We start from the raw sequence: 25,183 nt of genomic DNA, 5'->3' as shown, positions 1-25,183 counted from the left end.
AAGGATTGAGTCAGAGCCTGTTTTTCCCCATCCAGACCCGCACGGCCTCCAGATACTGGGACATCACTTCAACGGCTTCGTTGGGGTGGTTAGGGGTGGAAATGTACAGCTGTGTATCATCAGCGTACAGGTGACACCACACCCCAAAACCACGGATGATCTCGCCCAGCAGCTTCATATAGATGTTGAACAGGAGAGGCGAGAGAACCGACCCCTGTGGCACCCCACATAAAAGGCGCCTCGTGGCCGATCTCTGCCCCTCTGCCAACACCATCTGCGACCGGTCAGAAAGGAAGGAGGAGAACCACCGAAAAACGGTGCCCCCTACTCCTAACCCCTCCAGCCGTCGCAGCAAGGTACCATGGTAGATGGTATCAAAAGCCGCTGAGAGATCTAATAGGACCAGGGCAGAGGAACAACCCCTGTCCCGGGCCCTCCAAAGATCATCCACCAACGCGACCAATGCCATCTCTGTGCTGTACCCAGGCCGGAAACCGGACTGGGACGGGTCCAGATAGACAGTTTCATCCAGGTACCGAGGGAGCTGATGCGCTACCACACTCTCAACAACCTTTGCCACAAAACGAAGGTTGGAGGCCAGACAATAGTTTGCTAAAACAGCTGGATCCAGGGAAGGCTTCTTGAGGAGGGGTCTCACCACCGCCTCTTTCAAGGCGGTAGGGAAGACACCCTCCCTCAAAGAAGCATTAACAATTCCCTGAAGCCAGCCTCGTGTAACCTCCTGTGTGGCCAGTACCAACCAGGAGGGACATGGATCCAATAAACATGTGGTTGCATTCAGCCTCCTCAGTATCCTGTCCATGTCCTTGGGAGCCACAGTATTGAACTGCTCCCAGATGACAGCCTCAAGATCCACCTCCGTCATCCCGCCGGAATCTACCCAATCTGAGTCCAGCCCATCCCGGATCTGAGCGACTTTATCGTGCAGATATTGTCCAAAATCCTCAACACGTCCTTGCAATGTGATGAGTTGACAGTTGTGAGTTGGCCAGGATTAGTTGGCCATGGTGAGTTGGCCGCAGTAAGTTGGCAGTGGCAAGTTGTCCCATTGCCGTGCTAAACAATTTCTTCTCATCAGCTGGGAAGACACAGAATAGCAGGAACCAGAGTGGCATTCCCATCCAGGTACATTGTAAAAAAAATCTCCATCATATTTCCCCACCAGCATGCTAATTGGCCATGGTAGTTATAGTCTAATGCAGCTAGAAGGTATCAGATTATGGTAAGTGGAATTATGCAAGTCAGTACTTTCAGCCAAAAATTGTCATATTAAAGGCAAGATATGAAATCTCTGCATTAGATTGAAACTGATTGGCACACGAGAACTGAAAAGACATTATAGGTAATCCTCTACTTACAACTGCAATTGAGCCCAAATTTTCTGTTGCTAAGTGAGAGATTGAGTTTTGCCCCATTTTATGATCTTTCTTGCCACGGTTGTTAAGTGAACCACTGCAGTTGTTAAATTAATAACATGGTTGTTCAGTGAATCTGGCTTCCCCCGACTTTTGTTTCTCAGAAGGTCACAAAAGGTCGTCACGGAACCCCAGGACACTGCAACCATCATAAATATGAGTCTGTTGCCAAGTGTCTGAATTTTGATTACGTGACCATGGGGATGCTGCAATGGTTGCAAGTGTGAAAAACGGTCATAAGTCACTTTTTTTACTGCCTTTTTTAAAGTAACTTTGGACGGTCGCTAAATGAACTGTTGTAAGTTGAGGACTACCTGTATAGCATCTGAAAAAAATTCTTGATTGGAGGGGGCACGACTCAGGACTCCGTTTTCACAATTCCGTCTCTTCAACAGAACAGCTGAAACTTGAAAGAAAATTCAGCCTTTATAACTACCTCAACAAGGAGGCTGCAAGCCTGCAGGGCATTGATGATGCAGCCAACTTCAAAGCTGTTCAGGTATGTGTTATATTATACCCAACAAGAAAAACACAGACTTCAGAGGATAATTAGAACTGCAGAAGAAACAATTGCTACCAACCTACCTTCCATTGAGGACCTGTTACTGCACAAGTCAAAAAGAGGGCTGTGAAAATACTTACAGACCCCTCGCATCCTGGACATAAACTGTTTCAACTCCTATCCTCAAAACGACGCTATAGAGCACTACACACCAGAACAACTAGACACAAGAACAGTTTTTTTCCCGAAGGCCATCACTCTGCTAAACAAATAATTCCCACAACACTGTCAAACTAGTTACTAAGTCTGCATTACTATTAATCTTCTCATCGTTCCCATCATCCATCTCCTTCCACTTTTGATTGTATGACTGTAATTTTGTTGCTTGTATCCTTACGATTTATATTGATATTGTTTCCTGATTGCTTATTTGTTCCCTATGACTATCATTAAGTGTTGTGCCTTAGAATTCTTGATGAAGGTATCTTTTCTTTTATGTACACTGAGAGCATATGCACCAAAACAAATTCCTTGTGTCACACTTGGCCAATAAAAAATTCTATTCTATTCTATTCTTTGCAGCAAGATATAATATAAATTATATTGGCCTAGAATGAAAGAAATCCTACACATACTAGCAGCTAGTAATTATCCAAAGTTGGACTCCTGCATTGCCAAAAACCACACTAACTTACAAAAGAGGGAGGCACCAGCCAATTGGTGAAACCAGTGATCTATGGAACTGCAAAAAAACCTGAAAGAAAGAAAACAAAGGGAGAAGTATCCTCCCCCCAAAAAAACCCACAAAATTTTAATGGGAAACTGACCATGCCCCATGGTCAGAAAATGCTGATTGGTTGTTGGAGGGGTAAAAGAGAGAAAACGGGTAGAAGGAGAATTCACTATTCTGAACCAGAGCTTGTTAAACAGAAGCCATTCTGGTACATGGCAACATGCCCTGTTACAGGTCCCGCTTTTAAAATTATTTTTCTATGAATCCACAAACTACTTTCGAGACCTTTTGAACTCTATGTAGCTGAGCAATCTAAATGTGTTCTTTTCACTGGGTATTCCCTGAAAATACCACTTGACTTTCCTTTCTATCTCAGTGCTATTAGGCACATACGGCTTTCCTTGGGATGCAGAGAGGGGTGAGTCGTGCTCTATCTGAGGGTCACCCTCTTCCCTGGGACTTCTTTCATGCAGGATGCCATGCGAGCCATTGGGTTCACACCCTCAGAGATGACAGAGGTGCTGGAGGTGACAGCAGTCGTCCTCAAACTCGGCAATGTGCAATTTGGAGAGCAATTTCAAGCTGGTGGGACGCAAGCTTGTCTTATCCAGAGTGACAAAGGTACCATATTTTTTGGAGTATAAGATGCACCAGAGTATAAGACTCACCTTAGTTTTTGGGGAGGGAAATAGGGGGAAAAAATTCTGCCTACCAGGTATTCATCTGGCTAGTCCCAGCACATTAGTTCGCTCGCTGGTTTTGAGGTTGGGGCTGGTTGGGGCATCAGCTTCAGCACATTAGTTCGCTCGCTGGTTTTGAGATTGGGGCTGGCTGGGGCTGTGCTTCTAAAGCACAGCTGATTGTTGGAGGGAGCAGCAATTAGACAAGCAGGCAAAGCATGGAAGATCGCTTCACTTGCATTGGGGCTGAAAAACAGCTTCAAAAACACAGCTGATCCTTGGAGGGAGCACCAGTGACTAAAGCAGGCAAAGCGCAGAAGGGGTAAGAGAAGGCAGTGGCTGTTCCAGATAGCCATTTTGGGCACTGCGCAGGGTTACATTAGGAGTATAAGACACACCCAAATTTTCAGCCTCTTTTAGGAGAGAAAAAAGTGCGTCTTATACTCTGAAAAATACAGTAAGTAGGGGAGAAGGATCATTTCCAGGGTTACATAGGAACTTGATGGCATTATATGAAATAGTTCTTTCGTGATCTTTCGCCTTCAGTGTTCTGTTGCCTTAACAACCTCATCCCTGGGCACACTACACAGAGAAGCCAGATTGTCATCACCTTGTAAATAGCTTTGCATTAGAAGTTGCACATAACATCAGCTGCCTTGTGGAAAACAGCCAATAATATAAGGCTGTTAGGGAGACCATATGGATTTCTCAGATCAATTGTTCCAGAGGAACTTCTTCTTCTACTCAAAGACAAAGAGCTACATCTGCTGTCCCTTCTTTAATATTGGACTAAGCAATACGTGCTGTCCATTTTTGAGTTTCTCCAGCCTTGCTTCCAGCAGTCAGTAAATTAGAGATGAAGCCAGAGTTTGCTTTGTTATATCAGACAATGTATATAGGAGATGAGCAGGCTGAGCCCAAGGGAAGGGTCAAACATGTCATAAGTCATGAGTCCCTGCGTACCTGCAAGAGATCTAAGTCCAGCCCTCCTTGAATGCCTTTCTTATCTCCCACTCATTTCCCTTGATTGTTCGTTGGCCAGATTCTTGTAGAGAGCTTAACCTTGCAAGAAATCTTTATATTCATTTGAACTTCCTGAATTTCCTGATTTCCCCAGCGTTTGACAATATCTGGGTTTCCGCGGTGCACTTAATCAAGTCAGTTATTGATCCAGTAGATGCACTAAGATGACATACTATAAGCTCGGTTAGTTTTAACTGTCCTTAGAAATTAGCTACTATATGGCTTAGGATACTGTGATATCCCCACCCCATTTAGATGGGGAATGATTCTAACCTGGTCATACCCATCACAAACCCAAGCCAGGTTCACAACAGTTCAAACCTTCCTTGCCAGTGACTCACTATTGCATCCACTGTTTCTTCTATATTCTACTTCTACAGTGGTACAAGAGATCTGCCAGCTGATCCAACTGGATGAAATGGTACTGGAACAAGCTTTGTCTTCTTGAACAGTGGAAGCCCATCAGGAAAAGGTGGTGACATCCCTGAATGTCTCACAAGTAAGTGTTGGGCAGGTTTGTGTACATGAGATCTCTGAAATATGGCTGGTTCCCAAGCGGAAGTGTTAGTTGGGATAATTCTGTTAGTTGTAATCAGTGGTGGGATTCAAATAATTTAACAACAGGTTCTGTGGGCATGGCTAGGTGGGTGTGGCTAGTTGGTCATGTGACTTGATGGGCATGGCTAGGTGGTCATGTGGCTTGGTGGGCGTGGCTGCTCATGGCTGAGTGCGTATGGCCAACTCATGTGGATTATTTTGATAACAGCATCATTTGTAACTTGATAGAAGATGTAAGTTGCTTTCAAAACAAGGGAGGGTGAAGCAGGGGCAATGCCAGTATCAGTGGTGGGTTTCAAAATTTTTTACTACTGGTTCTGTGGGTATGGCTTGGTGGGTGTGGCTTGGTGGGCATGGCAGGGGAAGGTTACTGTAAAATCTCCATTCCCGCCCCACTCCAGGGGAAGGTTACTACAAAATCCCCATTTCCTCCCGATCAGCTGGAACTTGGTAGGCAGAGAATAAATGGGGGCGGGGCCAGTCAGAATTTTTACTACCGTTCTCCGAACTACTCAAAATTTCCACTACCAGTTTTCCAGAACTGGTCAGAACCTGCTAAAACCCACCTCTGGCCAGTACCAGCCAAATCTACTCTTTTTTGTGAATGCCTGTACGGTGTCCAGACTCTTTGGAATGTGACATTCTTTCTGACTAAAGAAACCTGATGCAAATTTGTATAAATCATTGGGAATTTGATAGCTTAGAGTAGACCATTATTCCCTAACCTTAACATCCTCCAGATATGGGCATTTTAACTTCCAGAAATAGTCATGCTGGTTGGGGGAGTTTGGATTTCTAGAATATGTCCAGGTTAGGAGATGCTGCCTTAGAACCTATGATAAAATAACTTTGAAAATTGATGGGGAAGATTTTCTAGCTGTCTGTGAGCCCCCCACCATTCTACTCCAAATCTCTCCATAGCTTCAAGGTGCTCCTATCAGCAAGATGTGATGTGGTCTGGAGAGCTTCAGGGTATATAGATTTTTTTTTTTAAAAGAAGATCACCACTGAACTTCCGCTTTGGCTCCGCTTCGTGAAGAAGCAGCTATGATTTAGCTGCTAACTCCCTAGTCTGTAAGCTGTCAGGACATTGTAAATCTGAGTCCGACATCTGGATTCTTTCCTTCGGGTAAAGGAGGAAAGTTGAGCAATTAGGTTTGAGGTAGAGATGCCCTAATAAGCTTTTAAAGCTTCTGGGAAGTTCTCCTTCTATAACCTGATAAGCTCCTGGCTAGGAGAGGCATTTGCCTTTATGGCAACAAACGAAGCGTCCAATTTCCACGACAGGAATTGTTTTAATGATGGATTGGAACGTGGACGGAGCAGAAACTGGCGTTCTAGCACCTGTGTGCCCCTGAGGATTTATTTGCTGCAAAGATAGGAGAGAAGAAAGCAAATGGCGGTTTTGTGGAATGTGTGTTCTGAAAACGAAAGTAGAAATGCTTATTAACGTCTAGTGTTGAAATAGAAGAAAGAAGATACACAGAAACATACTGACTAAACGGAAGATTTGAGAATTTTATGATTTATATTTTTTCTTTTTCTTTGGGATTATACTGATTTAGAAGAAAGATTTTTTGAAATTTTTTCTTTTCTAAATATTCTTTTCTATTGACCTGTTATTAAGTTATATTTAAAAAAAAAAGGCTTTTAAGCAAATAGTGCTAAAAGTGTGTTGAAAAAGAAGATATATAGGAAGATACTGACTAATTGGAAGAAATGAGAAATGAGAATCTTATGATTTATATTTTTTCTTCTTCCTTGGGATTATAGTGATTTAGAAGATAAGTTTTTTGAAACTTTCTTTTATAATTTTTTTTTTTTGCTTTCTTTTTCTTGGTCTATTATTAAGTTATCCTTTTTTTTAAAAATGGCTTTTAAGCAAATAGTGCCAAAAGTTATTAAAAACTTTGAAATTTCTTCAGCTCAGATTCAAAAATTAAAAGAAGAAATCAAAAAGGAAGTAAGAAATTTTTTACAGGAGTTTTTGGAGAGTCACTTTTTAGAAATAGATCAAAAATTTGACGAAATAGAGAAAGAGATGTTGGATTTCAAGGAAGTGGTGGAAGAGCAGAAGAAGGAAATGAAAATGGTAAAGGATGCAATTGCGCAAATATTAAGCTCTTGTATTCAGATGGAAGATAATCTTGCAGAATTTAATAAAGCTAATTTAGAGCTGCAAAGGAAAATAGAAGAAATTCGAAAAGATCAAAATAATTGGAACTTAGATAATAAGATGGAAGATATAAAGGCAAAGGTAGATAGGGCAGATGAAGAAAGAGTAATATTACAATATAGATTAATGGAATATGCTATAAGGGTGAGGGGGTTGAAACAAAATAGGAAGGAAAATTTAAAGGAGATTTTTACGCAAGCCTTTGCACAGATAAAGGGTGTGGAGCCAGAAGATTTTGAGATTAATATTGAAAGAATTTATCGTGTTAATTCTTGGTGGGCAAGACAAAATAGAGTACCTAGGGATGTGGTTATTTATTTTACAACTAAAAAGGTTAGGTATGAAATTTTGCAAGCCTTTTATAACAATAAATTTCAGATATTGGGACAAGATATAAAAATGATGAAGGAAATTCCTCCTAAAATGTTAAGAAACAGAAGAGAATTTGCTTTTTTGGTGGATGAGTTTAAGAAATATCAGATACATTTTAGATGGGAAGTCCCAATGGGTTTGTCAGTGAATTTTAGAGGTAGAAAGTATTTTCTTAATTCTGTTATGAAAGCGAGACATTTTTATATTAATGTTTTAAAGAGTGGGAATCCTTTGTTGTTAGATGCTAAGTTAACTGGTTTGGAAATGATGGAAAATAGAATGGGAGAGGGGAGGAATGTTTAAGATGTGAATAGGATGATTATGGTTAATTTTTGGAATTGATCTGTTTAGGATATAAATTATAGGATTTGTGTTATTTGCTATTTGTATGGTATAAATCTATAGGATGATATTACTCAATTGTGAAGGTTGAAAAGTGAAATTTATGAATTTAGATAATGTGGATGTGATGATTTTAATTGTTTACTGTTATATTGTGGATGTAGTCTAAATGATTATTTGTTTGATATTTGATTGATGGAGTAGTATTGGAAGATTGAATATTAAATCTTATGACAATTGAAGAAATATATAAGTGATGAAAACTTGAATTTGAGAAGCTGGATTGTAATTTAAGAAATGGATTTATGAAATCTGAAGGAATATACAAGTGGGCGGAAAAAAAAAATTGAACTTTAGAAGATGGACTAATTTTTAAAATGGACTATAAGACTATAAGAAGAATGGACATTAAATGTTATGGCAATTGAAGAAATATATAAGTGATAAAAATTTGAGTTCGAGAAGATGGACTGTAATTTGAGAAATGGACTTATGAAATTTGAAGGAATACATAAGTGGGAAAAGAAAAAAAATTGAATCTGAGAAGATGGATTAATTTTAAAAAATGGACTGTAAGAAGAAGCAATATGTGAAGTTGGTATTGTTTCTTTCCCCTTTTTTTTTATTATTCTTTCCTATCTTTTTTATTTTTATTGTGAGGGGATCTATAGTTTTAAATTTTTTTTAAGGTGGGAGGTTATGTATATTTTGTATACTTTAGCTTGTGATTGTTGGTTATAATACCCGGTATTTGCTCCGGGAAGTCTGGGGGAAGGGGAGGAGGGGAAGGGAAATGAATCAACAAGTGATACATGGACTGATTATTAATGTACAGTAATTTTGAAGACATGAAATTAAAAAATTTAAAATGATATTGGGGATGCTCGACTGCCATTTCGGGAAGAAAAGGAGAGAGGAGTAGAAGGAGGGAAGAAAGTAGATAGGAAAGTGTAGAGAAGGAGAAGGGGAATAAGAGGGTTTGATAGGGTGGAAGAAGGGAGGAGTGGAGAAGGAGGAGAGGAAGTAGTAAAGTGAAGGGGATGAAGGATGGGAAAGTAGTAGAGGGTAGAGAGGGAAGTTGTGTAGAAAGGAAGTGGCAGTCGGGCAGGCCTGAATTAGTAATAAATAAAAATTAATGATTAATGATGGATAATAGTTTGTACATAAATATGATGTTGAAAAATGGAAATAAAAAAAATTATTTTAAAAAAAAAGATCACCACTGCCTTCTTTTTCTGATGTTTTGGACAATTGTTCGAACTGTGCAAGGTCTGGAGTGAAAAACTACAGGTAGAACAGCATTGTAATCGGTACCTCTTTTACCAGAACAATAACGGAATTCTAGCTATGTTGGATGAAGAGTGCCTTCGCCCTGGGAAAGTAAATGAAGAAACATTCCTGAACAAACTTAACCAGGTCTTTGCAAAACATCAGCGCTACGAGAGCCGAGTTACCCAGAATGCCGAGCCCATCATGGATGCCAGCTTACCTGTCAAGTGCTTTCGAATCCAACACTATGCTGGAAAGGCAAGTAGGGTTGGGGGTCTTTCTCAGTTCTTGGAAGCAAAGAAGGAAGACAATAGGAAGACCACTGTATGTGGGGACGCGAGGCACATCAGCCCGGTTTTCTAAACTTGGTGATCTTGGGTCTCTTTGGAGAGGTTCTCAATATTATTAGTGATATGATCCCTAGCACTATAAAATTAATTAAAAGAGTTCAGTCAGGGAAGTTAGATGAATATTTTGTGTGAGGACTGAAATGTACGCCAAGCAGGAACCTTTCAAGTGTAGATTACAAAATGTATGATGTAACACAGGAATTTAGAATGATTGAAAATTCATACATAGGTAGATACATACATTAATGTATGTAGATATATACATTAAAATATTTCTCTTTGGGGGTAAATAATATTATTCAACATGCAGAATAAGAGTAAAGGGGTAGTGAACAAATAGATTAAAGGCAAGAGATAATAAAGAATGGATTTGAATCAAACGGAACCAGGAGCATATGGTTATAGTAGTATAGAAAAGGTAAACGTGACACAAACTTTATTATCTCTAGTTTCATTAAAAATGGGAACGAAGCCAGAGGAATTATGTACCAGGAACAAAACTCATAGTCATGGAAACTAGATAAGGGCTAGTTTATCATAGGAACAGACACGGTTTGGGGAGCAGGAACAAACTTAGAAGTCTGAGAGCACTTTCATAAAATGGCTGCTATGGGTACCTTGCAAACCAGTAAAATTAATGACATGGTAAGTCAAGACGCAAAGTTCCCATTTACCAGAAAGTAAACTAGATGCCCAGGATGTTCTCTACCTCTTGGGCTCCTTAGTGGGGTTCCAAGGCATAATGAATAAATGCTAATAAATACGATGCTAAAAGCAGATGGATTGCAGCATAGAGAAATATGTTGTGAAATCCCTTTAGGAAAAATGATGAACAGAGTTGTGGGCATAGGCCAGAACATTTAGTAACCCTCTAATGGTAAACATGATGCTTCCTTTCCGTGAGTTTCCTAAACACAGTGATAGATGAAGCACTGTGCCTGCCAAAGGATATTTATTTATTTATTTATATTTATTTATTTATTTTGTCACAACAATATATGTAGATATCATACAAAAAAGATTATATAGTATATAAACACATATATGAGTAAATATAAGGAGGTATAAGCATACATATATATATATATATATATAAGCATTTCTCCCAGAAGCACGAAGCTGAAGCCTGAATAGAATAGAATAGAATAGAATAGAATAGAATTTTATTGGCCAAGTGTGATTGGACACACAAGGAATTTGTCTTGGTGCATATGCTCTCAGTGTACATAAAAGAAAAGATACGTTCATCAAGGTACAACATTTACAACACAATTGATGGTCAATATATCTATATAATATAATTTACTGAATCTGCAGTAATTAATTTAATTTAATTAATTTAATTAATCGTTTCATAGTTCCCATCACCAATCTCTTTCCACTTATGACTGTATGACTATAACTTGTTGCTGGCAATCCTTATGATTTATATTGATATATTATCATCAATTGTGTTGTAAATGTTGTACCTTGATGAACGTATCTTTTCTTTTATGTACACTGAGAGCATATGCACCAAGACAAATTCCTTGTGTGTCCAATCACACTTGGCCAATAAAATTCTATTCTATTCTATTCTATAAATCATAAGGATTGCCAGCAACAAGTTATAGTCATACAGTCATAAGTGGAAAGAGATTGGTGATGGGAACTATGAAACGATTAATAGTAGTGCAGATTCAGTAAATAGTCTGACAGTGTTGAGGGAATTATTTGTTTAGCAGAGTGATGGCCTTCGGGAAAAAACTGTTCTTGTGTCTAGTTGTTCTGGTGTGCAGTGCTCTATAGCGTCGTTTTGAGGGTAGGAGTTGAAACAGTTTATGTCCAGGATGCGAGGGATCTGCAAATATTTTCACGGCCCTCTTCTTGATTCGTGCAGTATACAGGTCCTCAATGGAAGGCAGGTTGGTAGCAATTATTTTTTCTGCAGTTCTATTTATCCTCTGAAGTCTGTGTTTTTCTTGTTGGGTTGCAGAACCGAACCAGACAGTTATAGAGGTGCAAATGACAGACTCAATAATTCCTCTGTAGAATTGGATCAGCAGCTCCTTGGGCAGTTTGAGCTTACTGAGTTGGCGCAGAAAGAACATTCTTTGTTGTCCTTTTTAATGATGTTTTGATGTTAGCTGTCCATTTGAGATCTTGCGATATGATAGAACCCAGAAATTTGAAGGTTTCTACTGTTGATACTGTGTTGTCAAGTATTGTGAGAGGTGGAAGTATGGAAGGTTTTCCTAAAGTCTACCACCATTTCTACGGTTTTGAGTGTGTTCAGTTCCAGATTGTTTTGGTTGCACCACAAGGCTAGTCGTTCGACCTCTCGTCTATATCGGATTCGTCATTGTCTCGAATGAGACCAATCACTGTTGTGTCATCTGCGAACTTCAGTAGCTTAACAAATGGATCATTGGAGATGCAGTCATTGGTATACAGAGAGAAGAGAAGTGGGAGAGCACACAGCCTTGGGGGCCCTGTGCTAATTGTACAGGTATTTGATGTGATCTTGCTTAGCTTCACCTGCTGCTTCCTGTTTGTTAGGAAGCTTGTGATCCACTTACAAGTCTGTTCCGGTACCTGTAGCTGGTTTAGCTTAGTTAGAAGAATGTCTGGAATGATGGTATTGAATGCTGAACTAAAGTCTACAAAAAGGACCCTTGCATAGGTCTTTGGAGACTCAAGATGTTGTAGGATGTAGTGCAGAGCCATATTAACAGCATCATCTGTTGATCTATTTGCTCAGTATGCAAATTGCAAGGGGTCTAAGAGCGGATTCGTGATGGTTTTCAGGTAGGAAAGCACTAGCCTTTCAAAGGTTTTCATGACTACAAAAGTTACAGCAACTGGTCTGTAGTCATTCAGTTCCTTGATGTTGGGCTTGTTCGGCACTGGGATGATGGTAGAGCGTTTGAAGCAAGAAGGAACATAGCACATCTCTAGTGATTTATTGAAAATGTGGGTGAAGATGGGGGCCAATTGGTCAGCACAGACTTTTAAGTCTGTGAAGATGACGAATGAGACTTCGTCGAAACATCGCCAAGACACTTCCAATTTTACGCGGGAGAAAACCCGAATAACCAAAGACCTACATACAAACACCCATGAAAACCTCAGAAAACATATATATATATATATATATATATATATATATATATATATGAAGAAGAAAAGAAAAACAATAGGACAGGAACGGTAGGCACGTTTGTGCGCTTATGCACGCCCCTTATGGTCCTCTTAGGAATGGGGTGAGGTCAATAGTAGAAAGTTTTTGGTTAAAGCTTTTAGGATTATGAGAAGAGACCACAGAGTCAGGTAAAGTATTCCAAGCACTGATGATTCTGTTACAGAAGTCATATTTTTGCAATCTAGATTAAAGCGGTTGACATTAAGTTTAAATCTATTAGTTGCTCTAGTATTATTGTAATTAAAGCTGAAGTAGTCTTTAACAGGAAGGACATTACAATAGATGATTCTGTGAGTTAAACTTAGGTCTTGTCGAAGGCGACGGAGTTCCAAGTTTTCTAAGCCTAGGATTTCAAGTCTGGTGGGATAAGGTATTTTATTGTTTTCAGAGGAATGGAGAACTCTTCTTGTAAAATATTTCTGGACACGTTCAATTGTATTGATGTCAGAGATGTGGTGAGGGTTCCAAACAGGCGAGCTGTATTCTAGAAGTGGTCTAGCAAATGTTTTATATGCTCTGGTTAGTAGTGTGGTGTTTTTGGAAAAGAAGCTACGCAAGATTAGGTTTACAACTCTTAGAGCTTTTTTTGCTATGTAGTTGCAGTGGGCTTTGGCACTTAGATCATTTGACATGAAAACTCCAAGGTCTTTAACGGGATGGGGGGTCATCTGTAAGGTAATGTCCATCTAGTATGTACTTAGTGTTTGGGTTCTTTTTTTCTATATGTAAGACTGAGCATTTGCTGGTTGAAATTTGGAGCTGCCAATTTTTAGACCAAGCGGTTAGATGATCAAGGTTGTTTTGAATGATAGAAGTATTGTCTGTGGTGTTAAATAGTTTGACATCGTCAGCAAAGAGAACACAATTACTTGAGATATGGTCACAAAGATCATTAACGTATAGTATAAAGAGTGTTGGTCCAAGGACGCTGCCTTGAGGAACGCCACTCTTGACAGGAACAGGATTTGATAAAGCATTGCCAATTTTGACCACTTGTTGTCTGTTAGACAGAAAAGCAGATATCCATTTGTGAAGGGGTCCTGAGATGTCATAGGATTTTAGGAGAAGTTTATTGTGTACTACTGAGTCAAAAGCTTTGCAGAAGTCTATGTAGATTGCATCTATTGATTTGCCTGTGGGGGCTCCCACCCTCTGGAACGAACTCCCCCCAGGACTCCGTCAACTTCCTGACCTTCGAACCTTCCGTCGCGAGCTCAAGACACATTTATTCATCTGTGCAGGACTGGCTTAGATTTTTAAATTTAGAGGGGTTTTAAATTGATTTTAATATTTATATTTGATATTTATATTTCTATTTTTAATAATTCGGGCGCTAGAATAAGTTTTTTAAGGATTATTTTAATTTGTATATTGATATTGATGTTTTATATGCCTGTAAACCGCCCTGAGTCCTTTGGGAGATAGGGCGGTATATAAATTCGAATAATAAATAAATAAATAAATTGATCAAGATTTGTAGTCCATATGTTTTTACAGTGGAGAAGTTGTAAGTTACATGATAATTTTTTCCTGAAACCAAATTGTTTATTGGAGAGTAGGTTGTTAGTTTCTAAGTGTGAGGTAATGGATTGGTTGATAATTGATTCCATGACTTTGCAGGTGACGCAACAAAGAGAGATCGGTCTGTAATTTTCGACTAAGCTGGGGTTTCCTTTTTTGAAGATAGGGATGACTGTGGCTAGTGACCAAAGTTTGGGAAGAGAACTGGTAGTGAAAGCTTTATCAAAGATAATACTTAGGGGTTCTGCTATATTAATGGAGAGTTTTTTTAAGAAGTATGCACATAGTCCATCAGGTCCAATAGATAGCGATGGTTTTAAGTTATGAAGAGCTTTTCCAATGTTATCTTCTGTGAAATCTATATGAGTTAAGTCATCATAATCATTGCTGGTACGTTTGTGGAATGTCGGATATGTGTTATCGGAGTTAACAAAAACTGAGCCAAAGAAAATGTTGAAGAGGTTTGCTTTAACTGTTTCGTCATTGCATTCTTTGTTGTTAGAATCTTTTAATGGTGGGATGGATCTTGAGTCTTTGAGTTTATTGTTAACAAAATTATAAAAGGCACTATTGGAATTTGTGCGCAGGTTCTCTTCTTGCTTGGTGTGGTAATTTGTGCATACAGTTTTTATTTGGTTGCATATATTTCTGTAGCGGTTTTTGAAATTTGCAACATAGCCTTTTTTGTTTCTTTTCCAGAGGGATTTTTTTTTTGATTGAAGCTTTTTTTTGATATGGGTTGTTTGTTTTTCCTGATCATGGTAGTCATTTGTGGTACATATAGTTTAATGACTCTATTGATAGGAAGATTCTATAGTGGTCTTCAGCAGTTATGCAGGTTGCAAACAGATTTTGCCAGTCCAGAAATGAAAGATCGTTGTTTATAAGGTCGTAATTGGCTTTTTTGAAGTTGTAGTTGGGAATATGACTAAAGCCAGTCTCTCCCAGTGGTGAAATGCAATTTTTTTTACTATCGGTTCTGTGGGCGTGGCTTGGTGGTTGTGATGTGGCTTGGTATGCGTGGCTTGGTGGGCGTGACAGGGGAAGGATACTGCAAAATCCCCATTCCCACCCCACTCTGGGACCAGTCAGAGGTGGTATTTGCTGGTTCTCCGAACTACTCAAAATTTCCGCTAACGGTTCTCCAAAACCTGTCAGAACCTGTTGGATTTCAACCCTGATCTCTCCCCACAGGTGACTTACAATGTGACTGGATTCATTGAGAAGAACCTGCTCTTTCGAGACCTGTCATAAGTCAATTATATCAAGTAATGAATGCTTACTTCCATGTGAGGAACTCCAAATTGGGATTGAATTGCATTGGGCTTTAGCTAAACATATTGACTAGTTTATTCTGTCTTAACAAGGCTCTGCTCATGTTCCCTCTGCTGTCAGGTGTATCAAGCCTAATGATAACAAAATGCCGGCTGTATTCACCGATGGGCTGGTCCGAGCACAGGTGCGCTACCTTGGGCTGTTGGAAAATGTGCAGGTCCGGCGGGCTGGCTATGCCTTTAGACAGGCTTATGAGCCATGTCTGGAGCGTTATAAAATACTCTGCAAGGAGACCTGGCCACATTGGAAAGGAAGTGGAAGGTAGGCCAAATTCCTGTGCTGGAGTTGTGGTTGGCAAGGGCTTGTGATAACCTTCAGTATTCAGCAGATCGTCCAGATGGTGAAAGCCAATGGTTTAACACAGTATAATGTGACTCAAAGGAATATTGAAAAGTTGTGATGAACAGATAGGGTTGCAGAGAACATGACAGGGACATCCCATAACTACAGGTAGTCCTCAACTTACAACAGTTCATTTAGTGACCGTTCGAAGGTACAACGGCACTGAAAAAAAAATGACTTATGATCGTTTTTTCACGCGGCCTTTGTAGCAACCCCATGCTCGTGTAATCTAAATTCAAGCGCTTGGCAACTGGTTCATACTTATGGTGGTTGCTGTGTCCCAAGGTCATGTGATCCCCTTTTGGTCATCTGACAAGCCGTCAATTGGGAAATGGGGATTCACTTAAAAACCATGGTACTAACTTATCAACTGCAGCCATTCACTTAACAGTGATTCACTTATGAGCTGTCAGCCATAATAGAATAGATTTTTTTTTTATTGGCCAAGTGTGATTGGACACACAAGGAATTTGTCTTGGTGCAGATGCTCTCAGTGTACATAAAAGAAAAGATACATTTATCAAGATACAACATTTACAACACAATTGATGGTCAATATATCAATATAAATCATAAGGATTGCCAGCAACAAAGTTACAGTCATACAGTCATAAGTGGAAAGAGATTGGTGATGGGAACTATGAGAAGATTAATAGTAGTGCAGATTCAATAAATAGTTTGACAGTGTTGATGGAATTATTTGTTTAGCAGAGTGATGGCCTTCGGGAAAAAACTGTTCTTGTGTCTAGTTCTTCTGGTGTGCAGTGCTCTATAGCGTCGTTTTGAGGGTAGGAGTTGAAACAGTTTATGTCCTGGATGTGAGGGATCTGTAAATATTTTCACGGCCCTCTTCTTGATTCGTGCAGTTTACAGGTCCTCAATAGAAGGCAGGTTGGTAGCAATTATTTTTTCTGCAGTTCTAATTATCCTCTGAAGTCTGTGTCTTTCTTGTTGGGTTGCAGAACCGAACCAGAAAGTTATAGAGGTGCAAATGACAGACTCAATAATTCCTCTGTAGAATTGAATCAGCAGCTCCTTGGGCACTTTGAGCTTACTGAGTTGGCGCAGAAAGAACATTCTTTGTTGTCCTTTTTTGATGATGTTTTTGATGTTAGCTGTCCATTTTAGATCTTGCGATATGATAGAACCTAGAAATTTAAAGGTTTCTACTGTTGATACTGTGTTGTCTAGTATTGTGAGAGGTGGAAGTATGGAAGGGTTTCTCCTAAAGTCTACCACCATTTCTACGGTTTTGAGTGTGTTCAGTTCCAGATTGTTTTTGTTGCACCACAAGGCTAGTTGTTCGACCTCTCGTCTATATGCGGATTCGTCATTGTCTCGAATGAGACCAATCACTGTTGTGTCATCTGCGAACTTCAGTAGCTTAACAGATGGATCGTTGGAGATGCAGTCATTGGTATACAGAGAGAAGAGAAGTGGGGAGAGCACACAGCCTTGAGGGGCCCCTGTGCTAATTATACAAGTATTTGATGCAATCTTGCTTAGCTTCACCTGCTGCTTCCTGTTTGTTAGGAAGCTTGTGATCCACTTACAAGTCTGTTCCAGTACCTGTAGCTGGTTTAGCTTAGTTAGAAGAATGTCTGGAATGATGGTATTGAATGCTGAGCTAAAGTCTACAAAGAGGACCCTTGCATAAGTCTTTGGAGACTCAAGACGTTGTAGGATGTAGTGCAGAGCCATATTAACAGCATCATCTGTTGATCTATTTGCTTGGTATGCAAATTGCAAGGGGTCTAACAGCAGATCCGTGATGGTTTTCAAATAGGAAAGCACTAGCCTTTCAAAGGTTTTCATGACTACAGAAGTTAAAGCAACTGGTCTGTAGTCATTCAGTTCCTTGATGGTGGGCTTCTTCGGCACTGGAATGATGGTAGAGCATTTGAAGCAAGAAGGAACATAGCACATCTCTAGTGATTTATTGAAAATATGGGTGAAGATGGGAGCCAATTGGTCAGCACAGACTTTTAAGCAAGAAGGAGTTATCTTGTCTGGGCCTGGAGCTTTTCCTGGCTTTTGTCTGTGAAATAGGTCCTGCACTTCCTTTTCTGTGATCACTAGGGGTTGTGAACCCAATGAAATGGGGTCAGTTGTAGGAGGCTTGGCTGTTGTTGGTGTGTCTGAGATGGGGCTTGTGGAGATAGGTGGCTGTAGTTTCCTTTCAAACCTGCAGTAAAACTCATTCAGGTCATCTACCAGTTGTTGATTACCTTCAGCCTGGGAAGGAGGTTTGCCATAGCCGGTGATATTTTTAAGAGTTTTCCACATGTTTGCTGGTTCATTTGCTGAAAACTGATTCTTTAGCTTTTCAGAGTAGCTTCTTTTTGCTGCTCTGATCTCCCTTGTTAGTGCATTTCTGGCCTGATTGTACAGCATTTTATCACCTTTTCTGTAGGCTTCCTCTTTGGAATGTCGTAGCTGCTTAAGTTTAGGTGTGAACCAAGGTTTGTTGTTACTGTATATTCGCAAGTTCCTTGTAGGTACACATAGGTCTTCACAGAAGCTGACATATGATGTTACAGTATCTGTGAGTTCATCCAGGTCTGCAGAGGTATCTTCAAAAATATTCCAATCAGTGCAGTCAAAGCATGCCTGCAGCTTTAATTTTGCCTCCTCCGTCCAGGTCTTCACTGATTTAATTATTGGTTTTGTGGTTTTAAGTCTGTGCCTGTAAACAGGTACAAGGTGAATCATGCAATGATCAGAGTGTCCTACAGCTGCACGTGGTAAAGACCGATAAGCATCTTTTAGTGTTGTGTAGCAATGTTGTAATCATCAAAATTATGACAAATCAAGGTGTGAACTGTCTCACTTTGCATGTAATGAGTTTATGTCATATAGTGGTTTCACCTTTTAAGTTGCATTACTGAAATAAATGAACTTTTGCACAATAATCTAATTTTTTGAGTTTTGCCTGTATTCTAGGCATGAGTCTCTGTAAAATTGAGATGCCATCTGGAGAATTTGGTTGGTGGTGGCGTAACCAATACTGCTTGATGTTTGGCCAAGGAACTGTGGCCACACCACTGTCTTCCAAACCTACGACTACACCACTTATTTGCCTACTTAAGCACTATCTGATCTCTTCTCCTTTCTGGTACAGGGATGGTGTTCAAAATATCTTGAACAGTTTATCTATTGACCTCAAAGAACTGGCATACGGACACACCAAGATTTTCATCCGAAGCCCCTCCACGGTGAGCTAATGGTACTTCAGGGCAACAGAGGCTGAAGAGATCACAATCGCTCTGCTAATTTAAGAGTAAAAGGAAAAGAAGATTTTGCTTGTAGGACTCTGCTGGATAACTCCTCGCTTTGAATTTCCTAGTTGAAAGAAGGGATTTTAATGCCTCCTAAAAATATGCCTCTGCAGCTAATCCATTTTTTCCTTTATATTCTCTCACTTCAGTGATAGCAGACTCTTGCCCCTGTTGCTTCCTCTTTCTTTTGATTCCACTGGTGTATTGATTACACAGTGAAAGATTTGCTCGTCATAATATGATGCGCTCAACCAGATTTGGCTGTTTAATTACATACGGGGAACAAGAAAGAACAATTGAAACAAATGTTTTGGAAAGAAGTGCTGAAATAACATACAAAATATTGTCAACCCCACCAGCACTGTTAGAATAATTACCGCTTGGCTGCAACTGCTCATATTTATAAAGTGTGACTGTGATATGAATAAATCTAAAGTGTATCACTGCTTCCTGCTGAGTCTGATCAATCCCTTACTAAAACAAAAGGGGAAAAAAATGGCAAAGTCTTCCCACTGATCTTCCAATTCCTTAGGAATTTATTGTAGTTTTCCAAAGTTTACATTAACTAACCCAGAACTGAGCTACTGAAAGGAGAGGCAACACCTAATGAATCTCAACTGGCCTCGAGCGATAAACAGGATCAGATTAGCTGGGTTGGAACCATCAAGAAATCTCAGGGCTGCAGGGAAGACGGGGGAATCAAAAAAGCATTTCATAAGAAAGCAATGGGAAAATCCCTTCCGGGCCATGCAAAGAAAACTGCGTGAAGGTGTTGAAGAAGGTATTACAGGTAGTCCTCGACTTACAACAGTTCATTTAATGACTGTTACAGTGGTACTGACTTATGACCGTTTTTCACGCTTTAGGACCATTGCAGCATTCCCTTGGTCACATGGCCATTGCCATTTCAGATACTTGACCACTGACTCACATTTATGACGGTTGCTGTGTCCCGGGCTCATGTGATCCCCTTTTGTGAACCTTCTGACAAGCAAAGTCAATGGGAAAGCCAGATTCGCTTTACAACCGTCTTACTAACTTAACAACCGCAACTTAACGACTATGATGAGAAAGGTCGTAAAAGGGGCAAAAGTCACTTAACAATTGTTTCACTTAGCAACATATATTTTGGGCTCAATTGTAAGTCGAGGACCGCCTATAATTGGTAGCCACACTGGAGGTGTTTCCTTGAAAAAAGAATATGCTGAGGCGAGAAGCGGGACACATTTCCTAAACAATGAGAAAGGTGAAATTTTGCAGGAAATAATCTTCCAAACCTCACAATCTTCATGAGATTCTTGAGACAAACCCACAAAGAATAGGATTCCCTGGCATTTAACTAATTAGGCTTAGGTTCAAGAAGTACAGGTGGCCCTTGACTTATGATCATTTGTTTAACAGTTGTTTGAAGTTATGATGGTACTGAAAAAAGTAACTTACAACAGGTCCTAAGATTTACAACCCTTAGAGCATCCCTACAGTCATATGGGGTGTGTGGCAACTGGCATGTGTTTATGCCAGTTTCAGCATCCCAGTTTGCATGATTCGCATTTATTACCTTCCCGGGGCGGTTCCAACAAGCAAAGTCAATGGGGAAACCTGGATTTACTTAATGACCATGGTGATTCACATAACTGTGTCAAATATAGTCATAAAATCAGGCACAGCTCATTTAATGACCACATTGCTTAGCAATGGTCCCAATTCTGGTTGTAGGTCAAGGACCACCTGTAAAATGCTACCTGTACTCAAATCTCAGTCCATCTTGGTGACTTTCCAATCTTCTTTACAGCTTTTTGATTTGGAGAGGAGACGCCAGCAGCGCGTACAGAAGTTGGCTGCCTTAATCCAAGCGGCTTTCCGAGCATGGAAGTGTCGTAAGCATTACCAAGAGATGCGCAGGAGCCAGATCCTTATTTCGGCTTGGTTTCGGGGCCAAAAAGTAAGAAAGAAACAGACACTGCATTGTATATGTTTAGCTGCTTTTAACAAGGAAACTCTACTGATTTTGGTGCAGAGAAGAGCAACAAAGATGATTAGGGGATCGGAGGCTAAAACATATAAAGAACATATATAAAACATATAAAGAATATATATAAACATATATAAAACATGTAATGAAATATGGTATGGAACCCATACCATATGTTGTGTCTCGCTCGTTCCCCCTGCTGCAGCCGGGCCCCTCTTATCTCCTGCCGGACGCTGATAGTTCGGAAGAATGTCCTGGCATGCCTCCAGCCCCCAGCCCTGGCACCATGCCCGGACAGGCCGAGCAAGACGAAGGGCCTGACGTGCCTTCAGCCCCCAGTCCTGGCACCATGCCCAGGCAAACAGAGCAACTAAACCCCTCCCCACAGCATGTGAGCCTGAAGAATGTGAAGCCAGTCATGAGCTCAGATTACCAACAGCTGGAGGCTGGAGAGATCCTCACTTCCGGAGAATTGAGAGGCGACATCAGCAAAAAGAAGGGAGGGGCAGGCCTGGATAAGTGCTGAGTCATGGAGCCATACCCCATGGCCTATATAAAGGATCTGCTTTCTGGCATTCTCTGAGTCAGGCAAAGTCTAACTTGGATTGCTGAAGTCACTTCCTAGTCTCCTGCCTGCCTTGAGAACTCTGATACGACTTTGGCAGAGCTGCAGAGGCACGCTTGATACAGACTTCCCCGACCCGGCCGTCAGCGGAGGAGTGGGACACGACACCATATTTCTGACATCAATACAATTGAACGTGTCCAGAAATATTTTATAAGAAGAATACTCCACTCCTCCGAATACAACAAAATACCTTATGCCACCAGACTTGAAATCCTGGGTTTAGAAAATTTAGAACTACGCCGCCTTCGACACAACCTGAGTTTAACTCATAGAATCATCTATTACAATGTCCTTCCTGTCAAAGACTACTTCAGCTTCAAGTACAACAATACACGAGCACACAATAGATTTAAGCTTAATGTTAACCACTCCAATCTTGATTGCAGAAAATATGACTTCAGTAACAGAGTTGTTAATGCTTGGAATACACTACCTGACTCTGGGGTCTCTTCCCCAAATCCCCAAAGCTTCAACCAAAAACTATCTACCATTGATCTCACCCCATTCCTAAGAGGTCTGTAAGGGGCGTGCATAAGAGCATTAACGTGCCTACCCTTCCTGTCCTATTGTTTCCTTTCGTTATATCCAATTAATATTGTTATTAAATACTCATACTCATATATATGCTTATATATTGTATAATTATCTCAAGCTTATACCTATATATAATGTGTGACAAAATAAATAAATAAATAAATAAATAAATAAATAAATAAATAAATAAATAAAATAAAATAAAATAAAACAGTTGCTGGAATTGGGCATGTCTAGTTTAATGAAAGGAAGAACTAGTGGTGACATGATAGCAATCTCCCAATATCTCAGGGGCTGCCTCAAAGAAGAGGGAGTCAACCTATTCTTCAAAGCACCTGAAGGCAGAACAAGAAGCAACGGATGGGAACTAATCAAGGAATGAAGCAACCTACAACTAAGTTGAAATTTCCTGATGGTTAGAACAATTAATCATTGGAACAGCTTGCCTCCAGAAGGTGTGAATGCTCCAACACTGGAAGTTGTTTAAGAAGAGATTGGACAACCATTTGTCTGAAATGGCGTAGGGTTTCCTGCCTGAGCAGGGAGTTCAACTAGAAGACCTCCAAAGCCCCTTCCAACTCTGTTATTTTGTTATTCTGGCTTTGCAAAGGTTATAGGGCAGCTCAGCTTTAAGTCTTTGTGTAGCCTGTGCCCATAAGGACCAGCGCCAGATCCACCCAACTACTCTGTCCTTTCTTGGGTGTGTATCTCTATTAGGATTTACCTTCAGTGCTGAGAGCAGCCTCCAGAAATTATTGAGTTTGCTTAGTGGCAAGATATGGAGAATATGCATCCAACTCCCACTGTAGCATGTGGACAGAACAGGAAAGGGCAACATTAATGGGGCTACTGACTATATTCTATTAATGTGATTAATTTCAGTAACAGGACTACAATGGCAGGATATCATACGTACTGAAGATACACAGTGTGTGTTTTTCCTCTCTGTTTTCATGCTGAAAAAACCATATAAAATTGCACTTCTTGTACAACCCTGATGGGTCTTCAAGGGGGGGGGGAGGGGAATTCAGTAGCCACATTATATCCTTAGGCTGACAATCACACACATGTGGGATAGAACTTCTGCCAGGATGAAACTAAGTAAACGTTGATGTGCACAATATCTTTGGTTGCTATGCATGCAGATCAAACAAAAACTTGAGGTGAAGAAAATGAAAACACCGCTTCAGCCACCGGCTCAATATACTTAATGACAGGATTCCAGTTATACTATGATACCCACATCTTATAAAAAATCCTCTCTTTTTTCCTGAAACTTGATTTCTATAATACTTAGTTGCTCCTGTACACATCTTTAGGTGAATTCAGATGAAGTGGCAATACAGTTTATATCACACAATCAATGCTATACTTGCAAATGTCACATCTGAAGAATGTAGTTTGCTCCATACATTACATTGTGTGCTAGCTAATTCAATTTCTTTTCAATCAACAAATTGACAATTTTTCAAGTGGTTAACATTTTACGTTTAATTAATTATGTTTCTAATTATGTTAATAAATAATTTATATTCATAATAAATATTTATAATATCCTGTTTCCCCCCCAAATAATATTATCCCCTGATAATAAGCCCAATCGGGCTTTTGAACGCATGGCAATAAGGCCAAGCGCTTATTTCAGGGTTCAAAAAAATATAAGATAGGGTCTTATTTTCAGGGAAACATAGTATATATTTATATTTTTAATATATATTTTACAATATTTTATTATATATAGTATTTTAATTATATATACACATACACATATTATATATATATATATATATATATATATATATATATATATATATATATATATATATATATATATATATATGTGTGTGTGTGTGTGTGTGTGTGTGTAGGTCTTTGGTTATTCGGGTTTTCTCCCGCGTAAAATTGGAAGTGTCTTGGTGACGTTTCGACGAAGTCTCATTCGTCATCTTCAGGCTTCAGCTTCGTGCTTCTGGGAGCAATGTGATATTAACTTTAAAAAGACCAGAACTATCGCCAAAACTGAACACTTTAACAACAGAATAATCAGAGAAGCCATCGAGATAGAAAAACGCCCACACAGCATGAACAAACGAGATGATTCCTCCCGCCTACCAGCCATTTGGAAACCCGCCCTTATTGAGAAACAAGTCCTTAACACAAGGAATGACACCAGACCCACACTCACGAGGTCCACACAGGATGTCACCACCACACATCCACCCAGAAAGCAGACCCAAACCCACACTGATGATGAAGTACGACCAAGGACCAGAAGCCAGACCGCAGCTGCAACATTAGGCATTTCAAACCCCTCCAATCCATACATGCAGCAGACTGACACCCACTATGAAGATGTAGCACGACGACGACCACGAAGCCAAACAACAGCAAAGCAGCTCACCAGCTCAAATCCCCCTGCAACTCAGACTAATCTGAGCACAACCAAGCCCCCACCCAAACAGGACACACCCCCAGCCAATCAGACACAACCCCCCATCCAATCACAGCACAGCCAAGCTCCCACCCAATCAGTTCAAACCCTCACTAGCAGTTAAAAAGGAAGAAACAGCTGCAGTCACACATTGCTCCCAGAAGCACGAAGCTGAAGCCTGAAGATGACGAATGAGACTTCGTCAAAACGTCGCCAAGACACTTCCAATTTTACGTGGGAGAAAACCCGAATAACCAAAGACACACACACACACACACACACACACACACACACACACACACACACACACACACATATATATATATAAAATTATTTAATTTTTATAAATTAAATTAATATAATCATACATATTAGGTTTAATTATGTTAATTTAATGGACATTTGAAGAACAGTTGCAGGAATTGGGTATGGCTAGTCTAGAGAAAAGGAGGATTAGATGGCAGGTCTACTGTGCCACAGTTTACACAACAAGGAACCTCAGAGACTGATTACCCTGTTT

General features: G+C 40.0%; 2 protein-coding genes across 2 annotated transcripts in view; one reads left to right on the top strand and one right to left on the bottom strand.

Annotated features, from left to right (window-relative positions):
- The window catches only part of LOC131190601 (unconventional myosin-Ia-like), a 65,213-nt gene that overhangs the window by 13,456 nt on the left and 26,574 nt on the right, over positions 1-25,183 (top strand). Inside the window, 9 exon segments of the mRNA XM_058167941.1 lie at positions 1,832-1,935; positions 3,145-3,292; positions 4,755-4,873; positions 5,103-5,165; positions 9,149-9,349; positions 15,338-15,513; positions 15,515-15,739; positions 18,942-19,035; positions 20,891-21,040. Coding sequence (XP_058023924.1) covers positions 1,832-1,935; positions 3,145-3,292; positions 4,755-4,873; positions 5,103-5,165; positions 9,149-9,349; positions 15,338-15,513; positions 15,515-15,739; positions 18,942-19,035; positions 20,891-21,040 — 1,280 coding nt within the window.
- The window catches only part of LOC131192136 (sterol O-acyltransferase 2-like), a 94,133-nt gene that overhangs the window by 65,606 nt on the left and 3,344 nt on the right, over positions 1-25,183 (bottom strand). The gene's annotated exons all lie outside the window — the stretch shown is intronic.

This window comes from Ahaetulla prasina, chromosome 2 (assembly GCF_028640845.1).
Source record: "Ahaetulla prasina isolate Xishuangbanna chromosome 2, ASM2864084v1, whole genome shotgun sequence".
NCBI lineage: Eukaryota > Metazoa > Chordata > Lepidosauria > Squamata > Colubridae > Ahaetulla > Ahaetulla prasina.
The sequence above is the reverse complement of the archived record's forward strand: the minus strand, read 5'-3'. Positions and strand labels throughout refer to the sequence as shown.